Source organism: Eubalaena glacialis, chromosome 19 (assembly GCF_028564815.1).
Source record: "Eubalaena glacialis isolate mEubGla1 chromosome 19, mEubGla1.1.hap2.+ XY, whole genome shotgun sequence".
In the NCBI taxonomy this organism is placed as follows: domain Eukaryota; kingdom Metazoa; phylum Chordata; class Mammalia; order Artiodactyla; family Balaenidae; genus Eubalaena; species Eubalaena glacialis.
Window position 1 is genome coordinate 12,109,339 of NC_083734.1, and position 20,407 is coordinate 12,129,745.

The 20,407-nt window shown below is 39.3% G+C and overlaps 2 protein-coding genes across 8 annotated transcripts in view; one reads left to right on the forward strand and one right to left on the reverse strand.

Annotated features, from left to right (window-relative positions):
* Window positions 1–20,407, reverse strand: part of KIAA0753 (KIAA0753 ortholog) — a 60,262-nt gene that overhangs the window by 35,136 nt on the left and 4,719 nt on the right. For 6 of the 7 annotated variants that reach the window (XM_061175019.1, XM_061175020.1, XM_061175021.1 and 3 more), the window contains exons 2-7: window positions 20,030–20,192; window positions 12,171–12,795; window positions 10,053–10,159; window positions 7,889–7,951; window positions 7,262–7,477; window positions 5,151–5,361 (exon numbers count right to left, since the gene is read on the reverse strand). In XM_061175019.1, coding sequence (XP_061031002.1) covers window positions 5,151–5,361; window positions 7,262–7,477; window positions 7,889–7,951; window positions 10,053–10,159; window positions 12,171–12,795; window positions 20,030–20,122 — 1,315 coding nt within the window. In that variant the 5' untranslated portion in view covers window positions 20,123–20,192. Of the gene's footprint in view, window positions 1–5,150; window positions 5,362–7,261; window positions 7,478–7,888; window positions 7,952–7,988; window positions 8,024–10,052; window positions 10,160–12,170; window positions 12,796–20,029; window positions 20,193–20,407 lie in introns of those variants that run through there. The other variant, XM_061175023.1, reaches the window with a different exon arrangement.
* Window positions 16,382–17,095, forward strand: LOC133080368 (large ribosomal subunit protein uL1-like). The gene has a single exon (XM_061176272.1). The coding sequence runs from the start codon at window positions 16,382–16,384 to the stop codon at window positions 17,069–17,071; it is 690 nt and encodes a 229-aa protein (XP_061032255.1). The 3' UTR covers window positions 17,072–17,095.

Consider the following 20,407-nt stretch of genomic DNA (forward strand, 5'->3'; position numbering starts at 1 on the left):
TTCTACCTGCCTACCAATGAAGGGAACAGAATACCACATTAGAGTGAGTAAATATCTAATAGTAACTGAGTAAGTTAGGTTTTGTTACATTCATGATAGAGGCAGTGCATTAAGCTACAGATTTCCACAGAATTAGTTTAGATTGAGAAATAAATGAAAACCAGACTGATAAATAACTTTCAAATCAGTAGAGGAAACAAAATGAAACAAGAACAACTTGATTAACATAGTAAATTACAACAAAGGGAAAAAAAGTGGCAAGTGGAAAACAAAAAATAAGGTAGAAAGTTCAAATGTGTTATTAATCTCAGTAAATGTAAGTAGGTTAAATATAGAACTCTACAACAGGGTTAAAAACACCAACAGCAAACTATTTACAAGAGACATTCTTAAAATAAAAGAGCAAAGAAAAACTGAACATAAAGGGATGGAAAATGGTATTCTAGGTAAATGCCAAACAAGTTAGGTAGATGAAACAATATTAATATCAAACAAAACAGAATCCAAAGTGAATGACATTAAAAAGGCAAAGAGAGATATTTAATAATAACATACAAAATCCACAGAAAAAAGATTTATCAGTAAGGAACGCTTATGCATCTAACAGCACAACTTCAAAATGTACAAAACAAAAATGAATAGAAATACAAAGAGAAATTTTAAAAGTCTCAAGAGACTTTAACATACCTTTATATCAGTAATCTACAGATCAAGTAAATAAAACCAGAAAACCATAGAAGAAAAAGAAATAAAAGGAATAAAGATTGGAAAGGAGGAAATAAACCAATGGTTATATTCATAGATGACATGACTATATACATTGCAAAACACAAATAATCTGCCCATAAATTATTAGAAATAAATTAGCTTAGCAAGGTTGCTAGATATAAGATCAACACATGAAATCGACTATATGTCTGTATATCCACAATATTCATTAAAAATTAAATTTTTAAAAAGACATCATTTACTGAAAGCACTGAGAGCACTGAAAATAGCAATACCAAGGAATAATTCTAAATAAAGATGAACAAACGCACACACACATTATAAGTTACTGAGAGTATTTAAAGACAACCTAAATGAATGGAGGGATATATACCCTGCTGGTGGATTGGGAAATATAATATTGTAAAGATAACAATTCCTCACCAAAATTCCAATAGGTTGTTTGTTGTTGGAGGGGGAGGGGATGAAAATTAACAAATTCTGATCCTAAAATTTCTATGGAAATACCAAGGGTCAAGATTTGCCAAGACATTCTGGAAGAAGAACAGGTGACAAAAGCTGTTCTACTAGATATCAAGACTTAGAATAATTAAGTAAGATAGTGTACACTAGCATAAGAACCAACAAATAAATCAGTGGAAGAGAACAGAGGACCCAGAAACTGACCCACACATATGTGGACACAACTTATGACAAAAGTGACACTGTATGCCACTGTGGGGAAAGAAGAATATTTTCAACAAAGAGTGCTAGCTCAACTAGATATCCACCTGGAAGAAAATGAACCTTTTTTAGGAAATAACACAGGAAAGTAGTTTCTTAATTTTGGCATAAGGAAAAGCTTCTTAAACAGGATCCAAAAACAAACCAAAAAAACAAACAACAACAACAACAAAAAACCTATACAGGAAAAGATTGCTACATTGGAATACAGTGAAATTTAGAATTCTGTCCATCAAAAGACACCACGGCAACATTTAAAAGCAAGCTACATCTTATTTCTATGAGGATATTTACAACACAGGTAACTGAGAAAGGGTCCTATGTAGAATACTCCTACAAAGAACTCCTACAAATCAATAAAGAAAAGGAGAGAGAGAGAAAGGAAAAAAGGGAATAGAAAATGAGAGAGAGAGAGAGGGAGGGAGGGAGGACTGGTCAAGAGACTTGAACTGGCACTTCACAAAAGAAGACATGTAAATGGCCAATAAATATATGAAGAAGTACTCACCATTAAACATCCAGAAAATGTAACTAAAACCACAATGACAGCCTTACACATCAACCAGGTCGCCAAAATTTTAAAAACTAATAACAAGGGCTGGCAAGGATGTGTAGCAACTGTTCTCATACATGGTTGGTTGGAATATAAAAGGATAAAACTACTTTGAAAAAAATCTTGATTACAGTTGAACAAATACATACCCTGATGACCTAACAATTATACTCCTGGGAATAAACCCAACAGAAACACAGGCACACATGTACCAAGAGACATATATAAAAACGATCACAGTAGTTTCCCTTATAATCACCCCAAACTGGAAAAAACCCAATGATTAAAACAACAGAATAAATAAATAAATGGTCATATATTCATACAATGGAATACAGCAATGAACATAAACAAATCACAGCTACACAAACAGAACAGATGAATCTCACAAAGTGTTAAGTAGAAGAAGCCACTCACAAGAAAATACCAATTGTGTGATTCTATTTTTTATAAAGTTCCAAATCAGGCAAAACCAAAGTACAGCATTAAAAATCACAGTGATAGTTAATAGAGGGGAAGAAGCAGGGGAAGGAGGTTGGAAGAGGAGAGTCTAGGGGGATTTCTTAGTGCTTGTAATGTTCCATTTCCTGACTTGGGTGGTGGTCATACACAAATGTTTGTTTTCTGATAATTGAGCTGTAAATTTATAGTGCATTTTTCTATCTGTACATTCCACTTCAATTAAAAGAAGGAAAACTAGTTTACTGGATTCATCCACACTCTGATATAAATGGCATATTAAAAAATTCAATATTAAAATCTTAAAACTATTTTAAAATACTATCAATGTATATATGTCAGTTTAAGAAGGAATAAAAAAAAGACGAAAAGAAAATCTCTTAGCAAAACAGGAACAGAAGAAAATTTCCTTAACTTCATATGCAGATTTACCAAAAATCAACAGTCAGCATCACATATGAAAAAGCATTCCCTTTAAACTGGTAAAGGGGGGGCACGCAAGGGGAGTTGATGTCCACCATTACAGCTATTATTCAATATTACCCTGAATTAAAATCCATTCAATAAAGCAGAAAGAGGAAAAAAGAAAGGTATAAAAATTGCAAAGAGAGAAGCAAAACTTAAGCGAGCTCATCTATCTGGAAAAATACATAAAAATTAACAAAACCTCATATTTCATCAAATCTGAAATATCAAGTATAAGACATATCATTATTTTATGTACCGATAGGAAATTTAAAATATCGTCAAGTAATTGTAAGAGATCATCAATTTAAGAATGCATCCCAATTTCAGAAATGTTCAAATGTATACCTTAGAACCAATGAAATACAGTACCATAACAAATTAAAGATGTCAGCAAGGTGTCAGATATAAGAGCAATGTACAAATCCAACAGCTCTCCTATAAGTAGCAATAACCAATTTCAAAATGTAATTTTAAAAAAAGATCCCGGGGCTTCCCTGGTGGCGCAGTGGTTGAGAATCTGCCTGCCAATGCAGGGGACACGGGTTCGAGCCCTGGTCTGGGAAGATCCCACATGCCGTGGAGCAACTAGGCCCGTGAGCCACAACTACTGAGCCTGCGCGTCTGGAGCCTGTGCTCCGCAACAAGAGAGGCCGCGACAGTGAGAGGCCCGCGCACCGCGATGAAGAGTGGCCCCCGCTTGCCGCAACTACAGAAAGCCCTCGCACAGAAACGAAGACCCAACACAGCCATAAATAAATAAATAAATAATGGAGTTCCTTTAAAAAAAAAAATTAAAAAAAATTAAAAAAAATTAAAAAAGATCCCATTCATAATAGCAATAAAAACTGGAAATAAACCTAACAAGAAATTTAGGAATTCCTATATACTCCTACGTCAGGGATTATCATATGCAGAAAGTTATAGAATTTAACTGAAGGGATGGAAAAGGGGCATGAATAAATTGATAGGATCATATTGTAAAGATGTCATTCCTCTCCTAATTAATTTATGAACTCAATGTAATACCAATCGAACTCCCAATAGCATTTTTCATGGAACTTGACAAGCTCATTCTAAATTCCTCTGAAGATAAGCAATCACCATCAGCAAAATTTTGAAAAAGCACAACAACAAAGAGGAAAGAACTGCCTCTTAAAATATTAAAATATGTAGGAAAGAATGATGATTTTGCCTACAAAATTAAAATCTTCTGGGAATTCCCTGGCAGTCCAGAGGTTAGGACTTGGTGCTTTCACTGCCAGGGTCCAGGGTCAATCCCTGGTCAGAGAAGTAAGATCCCGCAAGCCTCATGGCACAGCCGAAAAAAGTAAATAAAATAAATAATAAAAATAAAATTTTCTGTGCCAGAAAAGATATCATAAACAAAATTCAAAAGTAAATGTCTAAGAGAAAATATTTACAATACATGTAAACCAGAAAAGGATTAAGATCCAAAATATATAAAGAACTTCTAGATACCCATAAGCAAAAGACAGAACCCAGTAGGGAGATGGCAAAGGATATGAACAGATAAATCACAGAAGAGGAAATGAACAAGGCTAAGGAACACATGAAAGAAAAACCTTCCTGACTAGGAATCAGGGAAACACAATATAAAACAGTAAGGTACCATTTTCCACCAAGAGACTGGAAATTTTTTATATTTCATTATGTAAAGTACTTGGCAAGGATATGGGGAAATACATACTGATGGTCACTGCTAAACAACATAATTGTATGCCCATTTTCAAGGGCAAGTTGGCAGTATCTGTTTAAATGTGCACACCATGTAAGCTTTCAACTCTGCTTATTGGAATAACGAGAATTTATTACCTATGTAAAAAAAGATCATACATATCAACCAAACGTGTGTTTGTGTAGATATGTATATATCTATTGTTAAAATATAAATTAAAAAACTTTAAAAAAAGAAAGTAGGGCTCTAACTTCCAGCTCTGCAGGGATTTACTTTGGTTAGCCCAAACGCTATGATGCAGGAAACGGGAATTTTACTTTCTCCACCCTCCTCTATGGAAAAATACTCCAGCCTCCAGCCTAAGGAAGCATTTTGGTTGCTATTCCTTTATCCTAGTTCAAGCGCACCTACTGTGGACTAGGCTTTAACTCCTGACCCGGGGTGGTGGGGGGGGGCAACTGTTACAGTCCAGACAATTTCAAAGAATAAAGTATCTTGTAATAAACACTTTAGGACACATACCAGCAAGAAGCTTCTTTGCCACTGAAGGTCCTCTTGTTTCCTGTGGAAATATCTCCTTTGCTACAAAGGGCCTCCTCTCACTCTTTTGTGATGTACTTCGCCATCTCTCTAAGGCCCTTTGGCTACCAATAGGAAATCTGCTCCGAATTTCACTGAAACATTTCTTTGCCTTTTTTGGTGACAGTGTCTTTTCCAGGAGGGATTCCAAAGCCTGCCATGAAACAGTTAATCATTCTCTTAGTTTATCTCATAAAAGTCTGACTCTTCAATTATAAAACTGAAAACGGGAACTCCAGAGAAACTCATTATTAAATGGCTATCTCTAATTGTTAATGAAACGTCACTTAATTTTAAAACTTGGTTATTTAGGAATCCAATTAATAAAAGAAATTCTGCATGTTCTTTTACATGTTTAGCTCACTAAAACCAATAGCAAAAAAATAAAAAATATGACCACTCTTAAAGGCATCCAAATTCTAAAATTAAGGATTCCTATTTTAAAAACTAACCACAGTCTTCAGAATATAATCCTATACGCTATATAAGCATTTTAATTCTCAATGAAAACCTCATAAACTTAAATTATCCTTTAAGTGGGCACACAGACTGTATTTAATGTACATCTTCATAAACTAAAGGAAACTTGGCATGTCCAGTGGCTCTGGTCACTCATCTACCACAACGGGGGGATCTGTGCCCCTCCACCCCTTCTAAGAGAGGCATGTCCTCTAACAAGTACCCACTCATCACCAGGCAGCAAGGGCCCAGTCTCCCTCCAGTCAGTACAAGTTAAGGACAACTGAACACAGCCAGGGACATTTAGTTCAGATGACAGTAAGGCAATAAGAAAATAATAAGCTATGGGTTGGTGTAGTACACATCAACAAGAAAGAATAAATTTCTTGTGCTACTGGATATTTTCAAATGTAGAGGAGACAAAAATTATATTTAAGAAACATTATGTTAAGGCACTCCTGCTCAAAATTTGGGAAAGGGACTATATCTCTTGAGATCCTTTCTAGGATTAGCAAGATATGTCCTCTAAATGAAATCATTTGGCCAATAAATATTTCTTATGGATAAGTTTAAAAAGCACCACATAACTTGATATGCTACCTAAAGGTCTCCATTTGACAATAACATTCCTGATAGTAAGTTCTATACACACGAATGTAACCAATGTAAATCACAAACATATTTGCTGGATAATGAAACTGTAAAGGTAGAAGGGGACTTAAAGATCACCAAGGGCTAGTTAATGGTAGAATTGGTCGGTCACTTAGTCTCGAATTCTTCCCACTACAGCCAACAGCTTACTGTGTCACACTAACAGGAAGGCCATCCTTTTATTTGTGGATGAAAATGTGTGGTGCAGTGGAAATAACAGTGGCATGGGAGTCAGAAAACAGGCATTGGATTTCCAGCCATCAAGAGAAGTAACTGTGTCATGTCTCTGACCTTTTTTTTTAATCTGTAAAATAATAGTAATAAAACCTATTGCAAATCACAGCAACGCAGTAAGGATAAAATGACAGCACTCCACAAACTTCAAAGAACTATAAAGATTTAAGGACACAGTGTTTTTGCTGTCTTTGCCACCAATAAAACTAAAAACACTATCCATTCCTGACTAGTACATACCGGTTGTGATTTCCAGAAGTCTCTAGCCATAGCACGAGACTTTAGGCTCTGCTTCCATATATTTTTGTGTTTCTTTTTTTCAAAAATCTATCTAGATTGCACACTGATATTCTAATCTAAGCACTAAACTAAACAGTGCTTTACTGTTTTCCTTTTGTATGCTAATAAGTTCTTTTGGTCACAGTATGGAACATTCTGTTTAAGTAATGGACCTGGTTAAAAGTTGTTATATGTTCTATGTTCTAGACTCAAGTCACCAATTCTCAAAGCAGTGAAATACAATACAGACTAGACTGTAAAAACAAAATTAAAATGAAGTGCTTCTTCTGCCCTCTGCAAAGCTTGAATTTATTAGGTACCAGCTTTGTCTTGTTTTCTCCACGAATCTCAATGAAATTAGGCAATGGTAAACATGACTTCCCTGCTTAGAAACAATGCACTTTAAACAAAAATCGGAGTCAATTTCATACCTCAGTTTGTTGCAGGATATCTATCACCACATCAGGGACAGAAGAATTGGCCTCCAGCTTGGCAGAACAGAGTGAAAGCTGGCGGATGAGACTGCCCAGTTCCTTGCACCAAGTAGGAACTGGGTGCTCTACCCGGTCAGTAAACTGAGTAACAAACATCTGTAAGGCCCGAATGGCTCCTCGATGGGCAGCTGCCAGCCTGGACACTGCCCATGACTGGCAATAAATGAGATACGAGAGTTATTTCAATACTCACAACTTCTAAACATTAACCCAACCCTTACGAACATTTATAGCCAATCTTCTTTCTATGTAAGAACAACTTCTACTGTAAAAACTTTTTCATAGTAAAGAGAATTGTAAAGCTTAAAGGTTTTCTAATGACAAAGTCTTTTCCCTTTCATGCTCCGTTTCTTACACCAGGAGCAGCAACAAAAATCTATTTTCAGAACCTGTTTCTTGGAAGGTGAGCCCAAATTCAGAATATGTAAGATGCTCACTCCCTAATAGGTTTCTACAAGCACTGAAAATAATATCAGTGCAGAGAACCCACACATAATACTAACAAAACACTGGAAATGTAGTTTATAAGTAGTAAGTATTAATCATAATTAAATTGCATCATACCTTCTTAGTGTGTTTAATTTTATGTGGACTCAATTTATCCAATTCTTCCTGGATTTCTTTAACCTGTTTTGTAAAGGGGGGAGAAATGAAAACTTCGTACCTTTCCACTGATCTTTTCTGTAGAAAAGGATACATTTTCTCTTGTCCAAATATAACCATTATTATTTTTTTTTAATATAAATTTATTTATTTATTTTTTGGCTGCATTGGGTCTTCGTTGCTGCGTGCGGGCTTTCTCTAGCTGCGGCAAGCAAGGGCTACTCTGCATTGTGGTGTGCGGGCTTCTCATTGCGGTGGCTTCTCTTGTTGCAGACCATGGGTTCTAGGTCCACGGGCTTCAGTAGTTGTGGCTCGTGGGCTCAGTAGTTGTGCCTCGCGGGCTCTAGAGCGCAGGCTCAGTAGTTGTGGCGCACGGGCCTAGTTGCTCCGCGGCATGTGGGATCTTCCCGGACCAGGGCTCGAACCCGTGTCCCCTGCATTGGCAGACGGATTCTTAACCACTGCGCCACCAGGGAAGTCCCAAATATAACCCTTATTAATTCAAGTCACTTGAAAATGAAACAAGGCTCTTCATTCATGCACCCCCGAAGTAGCTATTGGTTTCCAGTTCAAGATGGTGACTAGAGCACAGGGTTCACCTTCCATCCCTTGGTCCCCAATGTAAGAGGAATTTAACATGAAGGAGTGAAGGCGAAGGTGACTCTGGAAAGGTAGGAGGGCCAGATCAGGATGTCTTCAGTGCTGTGGCTAAAGAATTCAGCTTCCACCCTCTAAGTAACAGCGAGCCAATCAAACCTTTCAAGCACAGCTCTGATTCATGTTTCAGAACAATCTTTATGGCAGCAGCGCAGAGTAAAAAACAAAATGAACCCAACAGGAATACAGAACAAAATCTAACTCAGGCATTATCTTTTAAATGAAAGAGTCCAGTTTTGGGTTCAGCAGTAAGGCTAACACGTGAGCTAAGTGGCCAGAAATGAGTTCAAGGCTTACTAATGAGTAAGGCATTAAAGTTAAAACAAACATTTAAAAATTCTATCCACAGTGTAAAAAATGTAAATGCCTGCTTATTAGCCACTCAATGTGTCCTGAAAGACACTTAACACATTCTTCACTCTTTACTATTTAGTAAAGACAATTAAACTATTTACTATCTATGAAGCTTCTAGTACACAATAAACATGAGACAGATGGGAAACTAACAAGGTCCCTATCCTCTAAGACTATAAGGTGCATTACTGGGGACCACGGGTTTCAGGGTAACTGATCCACTTAAGTTTATCTGCAAAATATGGGCTGTATAAGCATTTTTTTCTGGGGAAAGGACACATAGCTTTTAGTAGATTCTCAAGAGTCTATGACCCCAAAAAGTAAAGAAAAAAACAAAAACAACAACAAAAACAAACCCCCCCCCCCCCCAGTATTTAAAGAGTTTGGCCAGGGACTTCCCTGGTGGCGCGGTGGTTAAGCATCCGCCTGCCAATGCAGGGGACACGGGTTTGATCCCTGGTCCGGGAAGATCCCACATGCCTCGGAGCAACTAAGCCCATGCGCCACAACTACTGAACCTGCACTCTAGAGCCCATAAGCCACAACTACTGAGCCCGCGCACCACAACTAGTGAAGCCCGTGTGCCTAGAGCCGGCGCTCCACAAGAAGAGAAGCCACGGCAATGAGAAGCCCACGCACCACAACGAAGAGTAGCCCGCACTCACCACGACTAGAGAAAGCCCGCACACAGCAACGAAGACCCAACACGGCCAAAAATTTTTAAAAAGTAAATAAATAAAACAAATAAATTTATAAAAAAAAAAAGAGAAGGCACCGCAATGAGAAGCCCGCGCACCGCAACAAAGAGTAGCCCCTGCTCGCAGCAACTAGAGTAAGCCTGTGCGCAGCAACGAAGACCCAAGGCAGCCAAAAATAAATTTAAAAAATTTTTTAAAAAGATAAAAATAAAATAAAGAGTTTGGCCATATACACATAATACACAAACACACATAAAGGCAGAGGACGAGAAGCAGAATTATTTGTCCACGTGTTCAGGAAATTCGGCCTCACAAACACATCAGAATTCATGTAGGATACTCTGGTGCTGATATTCCTGAGACAAAAGGAAAACACGAATTCCCTGAGAAAGTCCCCGGTCCCTGAGCCTCCGCACCTGCTGCTGGAGGACGTAGAGCATTCGGGCAGAACGGACGGCCTGCTCCTGCCTCCTGACACGGATTCTCCTCTCTTCATCTGGATCCAAAGCTTCTTCCATGCGATCTGAAAATATTTTCCCCCCAAAAGTGGATTATAAACCACACATTAAAAACTTATAAAAACTTCAATTACTCAAAGAGATAATGAGGTTGACAATCTCTAGTTTTATTAAGAAAAAAAATGAAGCTGTCATAACCAAAAATCTCAGTTTTCATCAGCCAAAAAACTAGGAACCAGCAAGTGGGCCTGTGTCCTGACTCAGAGACGGAAGAGACATGAAGACTAACTAGATCAAGCTCCCCTCCAGGCAGGAATTCCCTGAACCAAATCCCACTGGACAGCCTACTCCACAGTTATGCATCTCTCACTATTTTTAAATTTTCTATTGAACCCAAATCTATAATGCTTTTTATTTTTTTTTAAATTAAATTTCTTGGTCGCGTCACGTGGCATGCAGGATCTTCGTTCCCTGACCAGGGATGGAACCCATGCCCCCTGCAGTGGAAGTGCAGGGTCTTAACCACTGGACCACCAGGGAAGTCTCGTGCTTTCTATTTTTTAAAAAAACCATTTATTGACCTATTTTTATGTTTAGCAAGATTTCTTTTGCACTCTCTTATCTTGAACCCAGATGAGAAGTCCTTTCTCCAACATATTAAGACACCAAGGGCTAAAATTATTTGCGTGTCCAAAGTCTTCGTTTATCTGTCAGGAAGCACACCCTCGTACACACCACTGCTCCACATTTTCAAAAGATTCATTCACAGAAATTGTTTCTGGAAGACTGCCTGAGCAGCTCTGCTCTAAAGGTCCCCTGTACGAGGCCCCATCACCAGAGCAGCGGGCCTCGTGGCTCTGCTCCCCTCGTAGCATGGTTTCCACCAAACTATGCTGTGGGGTCATGCCGCAGACCGCCACCAAGCGACGTTAGGAGAAACGAGCCACCCACCGCTGCTATTCTGAGGTAGGAACGTTTTCCAATTGTTCATATTACACAACATACTCTTTATGAAGACCCACCAGAGAAATTTTTTTCCAGCCTCAATACGTGGTATAATTTTTTTCCTTATACAACTGTCTTTTTCTTTGTAAATTCTGCAATTGATCACATTTTCCTGGTTAGCTGACTGTGAGGAAGCTCAGAAACAAATCTGTAACCCATTCCTAATAAATGTTGTTTTTCCTTTCCTTATTTTTTCCTGTGCCAAAATATCCTCATTTACATATTTTTGTTCTATTTTATTCAATCTGTTTTTGTAAGGCACCTTAAATTCCTTATGTAACATGCATACGCGCACATATACATATATTACTTGACTTTATAGTGCAAAAGATCATTATAGACTATGTGTTATCTTAGCACAGTAGCTCCTTTTGATGTTAACTCCCTATTCCTTGCAGTCTGAAAGCTAGGCTTGATCCCCCTACTTGTTAGCTATGGTAACCCCAAATTTTCCATGTGCAATCAATCTTCTACTCCCCAGGGAAACGCAAGGGCATAGGGAACACTGAAAAACTGTAGAGAACAGTATATGAGGATTATACACCTTCCTTTCTACCCTGTGGTCAGATATTTTATACGTATATCCACAACTCCCCATCACTGCTGTGTACTCATCTAAACACTGCCTAAGTTAGAACTGGTTTTAGCTATAATATACAGGTATTATGCTCTTTTCTGAACACATTAAAAATAATTTTTCCAGAAGGACTTCTGGATACAGAAGCAACTCATTACAGGATAATTTGCACTCAGGCGCTAGAAGACCTCAGCTTCAGACAACAGGTACCGCAAGTACTAGGCGGGGCCCTCAGTCAGTCGACTTACCAAGTACAGCCTAAGGAAAAGGGGCTCTTTCAGGTGCCTCTGCTGGAAAGAGGGGCTAGGGCAGGGCAAACTCGTCAGAAAAAAAGACACTGGTCAAACTCAAAGTCCACCTGTCTTGTCATGAGTGCTCACTCTAGTGACAGAAGGAGAGAATGGAATGTGACGGGGGCGGGGGTCCCGAAGAATGTATTTGGACTATACCCTCTCATAGCATCTTTTCGAAGTCAAGAGTCCAATTTTTCTCACCTTTTTTAGTTAATTCTTCAATTTTATGGATACAACTGCTCAATTCTTTCTGGAGTCGCTGAACTTCCAGCAGGCTTTTGTGTCCGCATAGGCTTTTGTGGTCACCTATCCTGGCATGTGGCTGAAGTCCTGGATCACGAGTGGGTGGCGAATTTGGCATGGTGAGGTCTGACTGTCCTGGATGAGATGTGTACAGGTATACCTTGGCACCTGAGCTGGAAATTTCTACTTTGGATGGCTGGTGGCTGCCGTGACAGACTTCCCGACTCTTTGATTCCTTCCTTTCCACTCTATGGTCAGATATTTTATGGTTAGAGTGTCCACATTTCTGAAAGATTTGGGGCTGACTTCTGAGATGGTGTTCTTTTATATGTTCTTCAAGTTGTCTTCGTTTTACATCTCTTTTGGCTAGATGGATGGCATAGCTAAGTCTCTCTTCCGATATGACAGAAAATGAAACAGAACTGCTTAGGTCAGGACCGTCTCTAACACCCGCATCTCTACAATGGTATGACTCATTGTATGAGTGCTTCAGTTTTTCAATTCTAATTCCATGTGGGCAAGAATATCGGATCGCCAAGTTGCTTGAATGTGTAGGAACATTCTTATTAAACTGTAGCTGGTTCTTTAAAAAAAAAATAAAAGTAAGCACACATTAGAAAAATAACATATTGCATAGTTAGTATGTATGTATAATCAAGTTTCTAACATTTCACCCACACGATTATTAGTGCTAAGAGGTATTTTCCTATTGTACTGATAGAATCAGCTACTCTCACACACCCTTGAATTAACCACACACCCCTGGTTCTATCCTACAATCACCCAGTCCCCAGTATTATACTTCTGGTTTACTAGTAGCATACTAGAATCCTCCTCACAAAGTCAACTCAGAAAGCTTCAAACAGAACCAGTAAGTTCCTCAACTCCCCAGTGATGGACTTCTGCCCTGTATCAAAATGTCAGTTTCCAGCAAGTGATCAGTACAATTCATTATGAGTGTTCCTGAAAACTGTTCCACAGATGCACCACACAGAACCTAAGCCACTGACAATACTCTTCCTGAGATTTTTCATCTGGTGGTTAGACCACATCTCTTATTCTCCACCTAAGTGCATCTTGCTCTAAACAGTCCACTTCACCTTCTTATGCAGGTTTAAGTCTTTGTTAGTTAAAATCATGATAGACACAGGTTTTGTTTTTCACTTAACAAACATAGGCATGTTTCCATACTCCCACAGTTTTCATTATTTTTCACAGTTGCATTTTCCAAAATCCAATGAATGGCCTTTTCATGCTTAACCTAACTATAATCTTATTATTAAACATTTAGATTGTTTCAGCTTTTCCACTAATAAAAATATTACTTCAATTAATATTCCCTTGCATTTAGTTTTTTTCTCTTTTTAAATTATTTCCTTAGGATAAATTATCTGTTCTGCGATTACTATGTCAAAGGGAGCAAACAATTCTGTGGCTTTGGACCTGTCCATGGCAGGTAAACAGCACTAGGAGAATCCATGCATGCAAACCCAGTGCCGCCTATGCTATGATGCCTTATTCTTGAGACGGCTCCCCAACTCTCACAGCACACACAAGAACGTGTGTTTATACAATCACGTGTATGAAGAGTTAGTTTAAACTAACCCAGTGTGATAAAACTTCAGCAAAGTATTTTAGGGAAAAAAAGTAGAGATGAGAGAGAAAAAAAATAATTACCATCTGAAAGGTGCACAGAATGAGGAACAATACTTGGAACTTATGGCCTTATTGGAGAAATCTTCCCCAAAAGTAAAAATAACCTAAAATACCTAGGGGATTTCATATAAGTACTAGAAAAAAAAAAAAAATGAATGAATGAATTCCTCTTTAACCTGGGTGTAGGGAAAGGCTTTCTAACTGTGACTCAAAATCCATATGCAATAAAAGAGTGATAATTTTTATTACATTAAAATAAAAATTTTTTAAACAACTTCTGTTTTTTATGGTTTAAAAACACCATAAACAAAGTCAAAGAACTGAAAAACTGGAAGAAAAATATTTGTAAATTGAGATGAAAAAACACCAAAACTCAGTAGAAAATGGTGAAAACACATGAACAGACAACTAACAACAACAAAAGAAACATGGCCCTTCAATATATGAAAAGTTCGTCAAGTTCATAAAAACACAAATTAAAAATACACTGAGACAGCAACAGATCAGCAAAAATTAAGAGATATAACAACACATGCTGTTGGCAAGACTGGGAAAACAGGCCTTCTCACAGGGTGCTGGTGGGAGCGCAACCCTCAGAGATGGGACTCCAGCAACAGCAAACAAAACCACACATGCGTTTGCCTTTTGACCGAGCAGTCTCACTTCCAGGAATTTATCCTGAAGATACACTCCCAACAATACATATGCACAGGGTTACTCACTGCTCTATTGTAACTGCCAAGTATTGGAATTGACCTAAATGCCTATGTAGAAGCATGTCTCAAACTGTGCTATATCCTGGACTTCCCCGGTGGCGCAGTAGTTAAGAATCCGCCTGCCAATGCAGGGGACACGGGTCCGAGCCCTGGTCCAGGAAGATCCTACATGTCGCAGAGCAACTAGGCCTGTGTGCCACAACTACTGAGCCTGTGCTCTAGAGCCCTCAAGCCACAACTACTGAGTCCGTGTGCCACAACTACTGAAGCCCGCGTGCCTAGAGCCCGTGCTCCCCAACAAGAGAAGCCACCGCAATGAGAAGCCTGCGCACCGCAACGAAGAGTAGCTCCCACTCGCTGCAACTAAAAGCCCGCACTCAGCAACAAAGACCCAACGCAGCCATAAATAAATAAATAAAAGAAAACAAAAGAAACTATGCTACATCCACACAGAGGAGTACTATGAAGATGTTAAGAAGAATGAGGAAGATGTGTATGAACTCATATGGAGGGATTTCTCAGATATGCTGTTCAGTGAAAAGAGCAAAGGGCAAAAAAGAGTATCTGTAATATTCCACCCTTCAAAAAAGGGGAGAAGTACTTCATGAGAAAGCACACACACATCTGATCATTTGTGCAGAAAGAAACACAGGGAAGAAAAATCAGAGAATAATAAGATTAGGTATCTACACGGTGTGGGTAGGAATTGGGTGGAAAGGATAGAGGGAATGCGGGGGGGCGCTAATACTTCACTGAATGTTCCTTTTTGCACACGTTTGTTTGGAACCACGTTAATGTTTCCCACATACTAGAGAGACAGGAAGGAAGAGAAGAAGGGAGGGAGAAAGGGAGGAAGATAGTAAATAAAATTCATATGGATGAAGGAAAACCCTAAAAATAAATACTAACAGAAACCAACGAACCAAAATGAAGTTCAGATGACTAACATAACCACACTAAAAAGTGAAGGTTAAAAAAAAAAAAAATCAATCCAATTAACTTTTGAACATAGCATTTGGACTATATGCCCTCAGGCTAAAGACAAAAAGTTCTCTAAACAAATACTGAACTCTAATTTGTAGGGTTCTTTTTTTGCGGAGGCATGGATTGTAATTCTCAAACAGTTTTGTACATTCTAGGATTGAGCAAATGAGTACGCATACTGTGGATAACTGGAGACTGGTTTCACACTGTTGAATATGGGAGTTACAAATGGGAAGTGTTGGATTGGACTGGAGACAGCTGTGTGAACTCATGGGTTTAATATAGACAGATAGGCAGATAGACAAACAGACACACGGAAAGGGAGGAAAGAATGGAGTAAGAGAGAGGAGGGGGGAAGGAAGAAGTGCAGATCTGCATACGAATGTGTGTACAGGCACACAAGTATATACATCTATTTCCCAGTTATGTCCTCTGAGAGGGCATATGAGAGAAACACTGACATCCGAGAACCAATGAGCATATCTAGTACCCGGACACTGATTCCTAAAATCCATTCTCCACCAAAGGGATGAAGTCTCCTTTGATAAATGGCTGATTCTAGGGCTGGGACAGGGGAAAATTATGCTGAGCCTGGAATATCTTTTTATAGCAAAAAGTGGTCAAAGATTGATGGAAACGTGAAAGGGACACTGGAATCAGCTTGAAGTGACCCTCATTTCACTGGCCAAATCAGAGACCATTTGAATATCATACTGAATTAAGTAACAATCTAAAAGTCTGTTCTGATATAAATAAATAAGTCACCACGTGCCTACCATCATAATAAAAAATTGATTCCGGCAAAAATCATCAATGAGCTCTTCTCCGGTTATCACAGCGCGAGGGACCACGAGCAGCAAAGTCTCCCGAGACACCCTCTACAAGGCGGTGCAGGAAGTCCTGCACGGGAACCAGCGCAAACACCGGAAGTTTCTGGAGACGGTGGAGCTGCAGATCAGCCTGAAGAACTATGACCCTCAGAAGGACAAACGCTTCTCGGGCACCGTCAGGCTTAAGTCCACTCCCCGCCCCAAGGTTTCCGTATGTGTTCTGGGGGGCCAGCAGCACTGTGATGAGGCCAAGGCTGCGGATATCCCCCACGTGGACGTGGAGGCCCTGAAGAAACTCAACAAGAATAAGAAACTGGTCAAGAAGCTGGCCAAGAAGTATGATGCCTTTTTGGCTTCAGAGTCTATGATCAAGCAGATCCCACGAATCCTGGGCCCAGGCCTGAATAAGGCTGGCAAGTTCCCTTCCTTGCTGACCCACAATGAGAACATGGTGGCCAAAGTCGATGAAGTGAAGTCCACAATCAAGTTCCAGATGAAGAAGGTGCTGTGTGTGGCAGTGGCTGCTGGCCACATGAAAATGACAGATGATGAGCTTGCATACAACATCCACTTGGCTGTCAAATTCCTGGTGTCGTTGCTCAAGAAAAACTGGCAGAACGTTTGGGCTTTGTACGTTAAGAGCATCATGGGCAAGCCCCAGCGCCTGTACTAAGGCACAGCTTAATAAACCATACTCCCACCATTAAAAAGAAAAAAAAAAATCATCAGTGAATGCTAAACTAGCAAATGAAGTTTGGGGAATAAAAGGATATTAACAGAGTCTCAAAGACAGATACTCCAATTACAGAAGGCAAAAGAGTAACTTTACAATGGAAAACTTGGCAGACACCACCTTAATCAAATAATTAAAGTTAACATTGTCAGTAATGGGACTAAATCGACAGCGTGTACCTCCTGATATGATGCACTGAGAAGAACTCAGCATCACCTTGGTGGTTTTCCCACCGCAAGTGCATAACCTGAACGTAATTATAAGAAAATTTCAGACAAACCCAAAATGAGAGGAAATCCTCAAATAACAAGCCTGTATTTTTCAAAAATGTCAATGTTATGAAATACAAAGACAGACTCAAAAATCGTTCAGATTAAAGGAAACTAAAGAAACATGACAACGAAACTCATGATCTTAGATTTTCTTTCACTATGAAGGACATTATTGGAACAATTAACAAAATCTCAGTGAGGTCTGTAGATTACATGATAGCATCATTTGATGTTAATTTCCTGATTTTGATCACTGTACCATGATTATACAAGCAAAAGAATCCGCCTGCCAATGCAGGGCACGCGGGTTCGAGCCCTGGTCCGGGAAGATCCCACATGCCGCAGAGTAACTAAGCCCATGAGCCACAACTACTGAGCCTGCGCTCTAGAGCCCACGAGTCACTACTGAAGCCTGTGAGCCTAGAGCCCATGCTCCGCAACAGGAGAAGCCACCGCAATGAGAAGCCCGCGCACCGCAAGGAAGAGTGTAGCCCCCACTAGCCTCAACTAGAGAAAGCCCGCACGCAGCAACGAAGACCCAACGCAGCCAAAAAAAAAAGAATAAATAAAATAAATAAATTTAAAAAAAAAAAGTACTTAGGGGCAAAAGGGCATCATGTTTGTAACTAAACCAGTTTAGAAAATAATTGTGTGTGTGTGTGTGTGTGTGTGTAGTGAGACAGAGAGAAAAAAAAGGAAGGAGGGAGAGACAGAGGGAGGGAAAATGTAATAAAATGCTAACATTTGGGGAATCTGGGAGAAGAGTATCCAGGAATTCTGTGTACTATTCTTGCAGCTTTTCTGTCAGTCTGAAATTATGTGAAAATTTTAAAAAAGTTTTTCTTTGAGATATTACTATACACCCACCAGAATGGTGTAATTAAAAAATATATATAATTTAAAAACACCAGCAAATGCTGGCAAAGATGTGGAGCAACTGGAGCTCTCATTCATTACTGTAGGAAAATAAAATGGTACAACCACTTTGGAAAAAGGTCTGTTGGTTTGTTAAAAAACTAAACATACACCTACCCTATGACCCAGCAATTTTACTTCCAGGTATTTACCCAAGAGAAATGAAAACATGTTTACAAAAAGATCTGTACAAGAATGTTCATAGCAGATTCATTCATAGTGACCCAAACAGCCCAGGTGTCCATCAACTGGAGAGTGAATAAACAGTGGTACACGTTTACTATGGAACACTACTCAGTATTCAAAAGTAACAAACTACTGATACATGCAGCAAGGCGAATGAAGCTCAGAAATATTACACCAAATCTCAGAAACATTATACCCAGTGAAAGAAGCCTCACACAAAAGAGTACATAGCATATGACTCTGCTTACATGAAGTTCTAGAACAAAGAAAACTAATCTACGTTGAAAAAAAATCAGAATAGTGGTTGCCTGTGGAGGCTTGGGGTGGGACTGACTAGGAAGGGGCACGAGAGAACTTTCTGGGGTAATGTAAATGATCTGTATCCTGATAGTGGTATGAGTTATACATGTGTATACACTTGTCAAAACTCAGCAAATGTGACAAGATGTATACATTTCAGTGTATTTGTTGCAGATGTAAAATGTACATCAAAAGAAAAAAATGGTAAACAAAGAATGAATTCTAGGGGGCTTCCCTGGCGGTCCAGTGGTTAAGACTTTGCCTTCCAGTGCAGGGGGTGTGGGTTCAATCCCTGGTCAGGGAGCTAAGATCCCACATGCCTCGGGCCAAAAAACCAAAGCACAGAACAGAAGCAATATTGTAACGAATTCAATAAAGACCATTTAAAAATGATCCGCATCAAAAAAAAAAAATCTTTAAAAAAGAATGAATTCTAGTGTATGATACGCATGCTCAAGTACTCAGGGTACTCACGGTCTGCAATTTATTTATTTATTTTATTTTTATTTTATTTATTTATTTTTGGCTGTGTTGGACGTTCGTTGCTGCACGCGGGCTTTCTGTAGTTGCGGCGAGCGGGGGCTACTCTTCTTTGCAGTGCGCGGGCTTCTCATTGCGGTGGCTTCTCTTGTTGCAAAGCACGGGCTCTAGGCACGTGGGCTTCAGTAGTTGTGGCACGCGGGCTCAGTAGTTGTGGCTCGCGGGCTCTAGAGCGCAGGCTCAGTAGTTGTGGCGCACGGGCTTAGTTGCTCCGTGGCATGTGGGATCTTCCTGGACCAGGGCTGAACCCGTGTCCTCTGCCTTGGCAGGCAGATTCTTACCCACTGCGCCGCCAGGGAAGCCCCTGCAATTTATTTTGATCTGAGTCCAAAAGTATGAGGGATTGATGAATGGATTCTAGAGGGATGGATTGAAGGATAGATATGCAATGGAACAAACACGTGAAATAGTAATGGAATCTACAGGTTCACTGTAAAATTCTGTTTGTTGTATGTTTGAAGATTTGCATAAATACAATGCTGAGGGAAAAGACATTTTGGGGACAACTGGGTGAAGCTGAATAAAGACTGGTTATTAGATAATATTAGGGAATTATTTTTTGTCCATTTTCTTAGGTGTGATAATGGTTAAATCTAAAAGGTGATTTAAAACGTGTTCATTGTCCTTTTCTTTGTCTGAAATGTTTCATAACAAAACTCTGAAGAGAAAAATAAAACGAAACTACCTGGGTCTGAAGTTTCCTGGGGTCACTCCTCCCATCCAGTTGGACACTAGATGCTAGATGAACACAGGCTAAGGCTGGTCTGCCTGATCCCATCACGTCAGAAAGTGTAGCACAATAGTGAAAGCTCAGTCATCAGCCGACAGTTCTCTCCTAAAATCATTGCCTAAAAGAAAAGAAAGTACTTTCAGACCAACTGTATTCAAACAAAAGGAAAGAATAAGTAAAACACAATGCCATGCTCATGTAACAATATTCTAGTAGTCCCCAGCCACCTCATACTACAGAGTGAATGCTTAAGGACAGGTATATGATAGTTTCTTCCACTTACTAAAGCAACTACACTTTTGAAATTCTACCTTCCAAGCGAATAGGGGACAC

Coding starts and splice junctions, on each gene's coding strand:
- LOC133080368 (XM_061176272.1), top strand. CDS start 16,382: ATGAGCTCTTCTCCGGTTATCACAGCGCGAGGGACCACGAGCAGCAAA.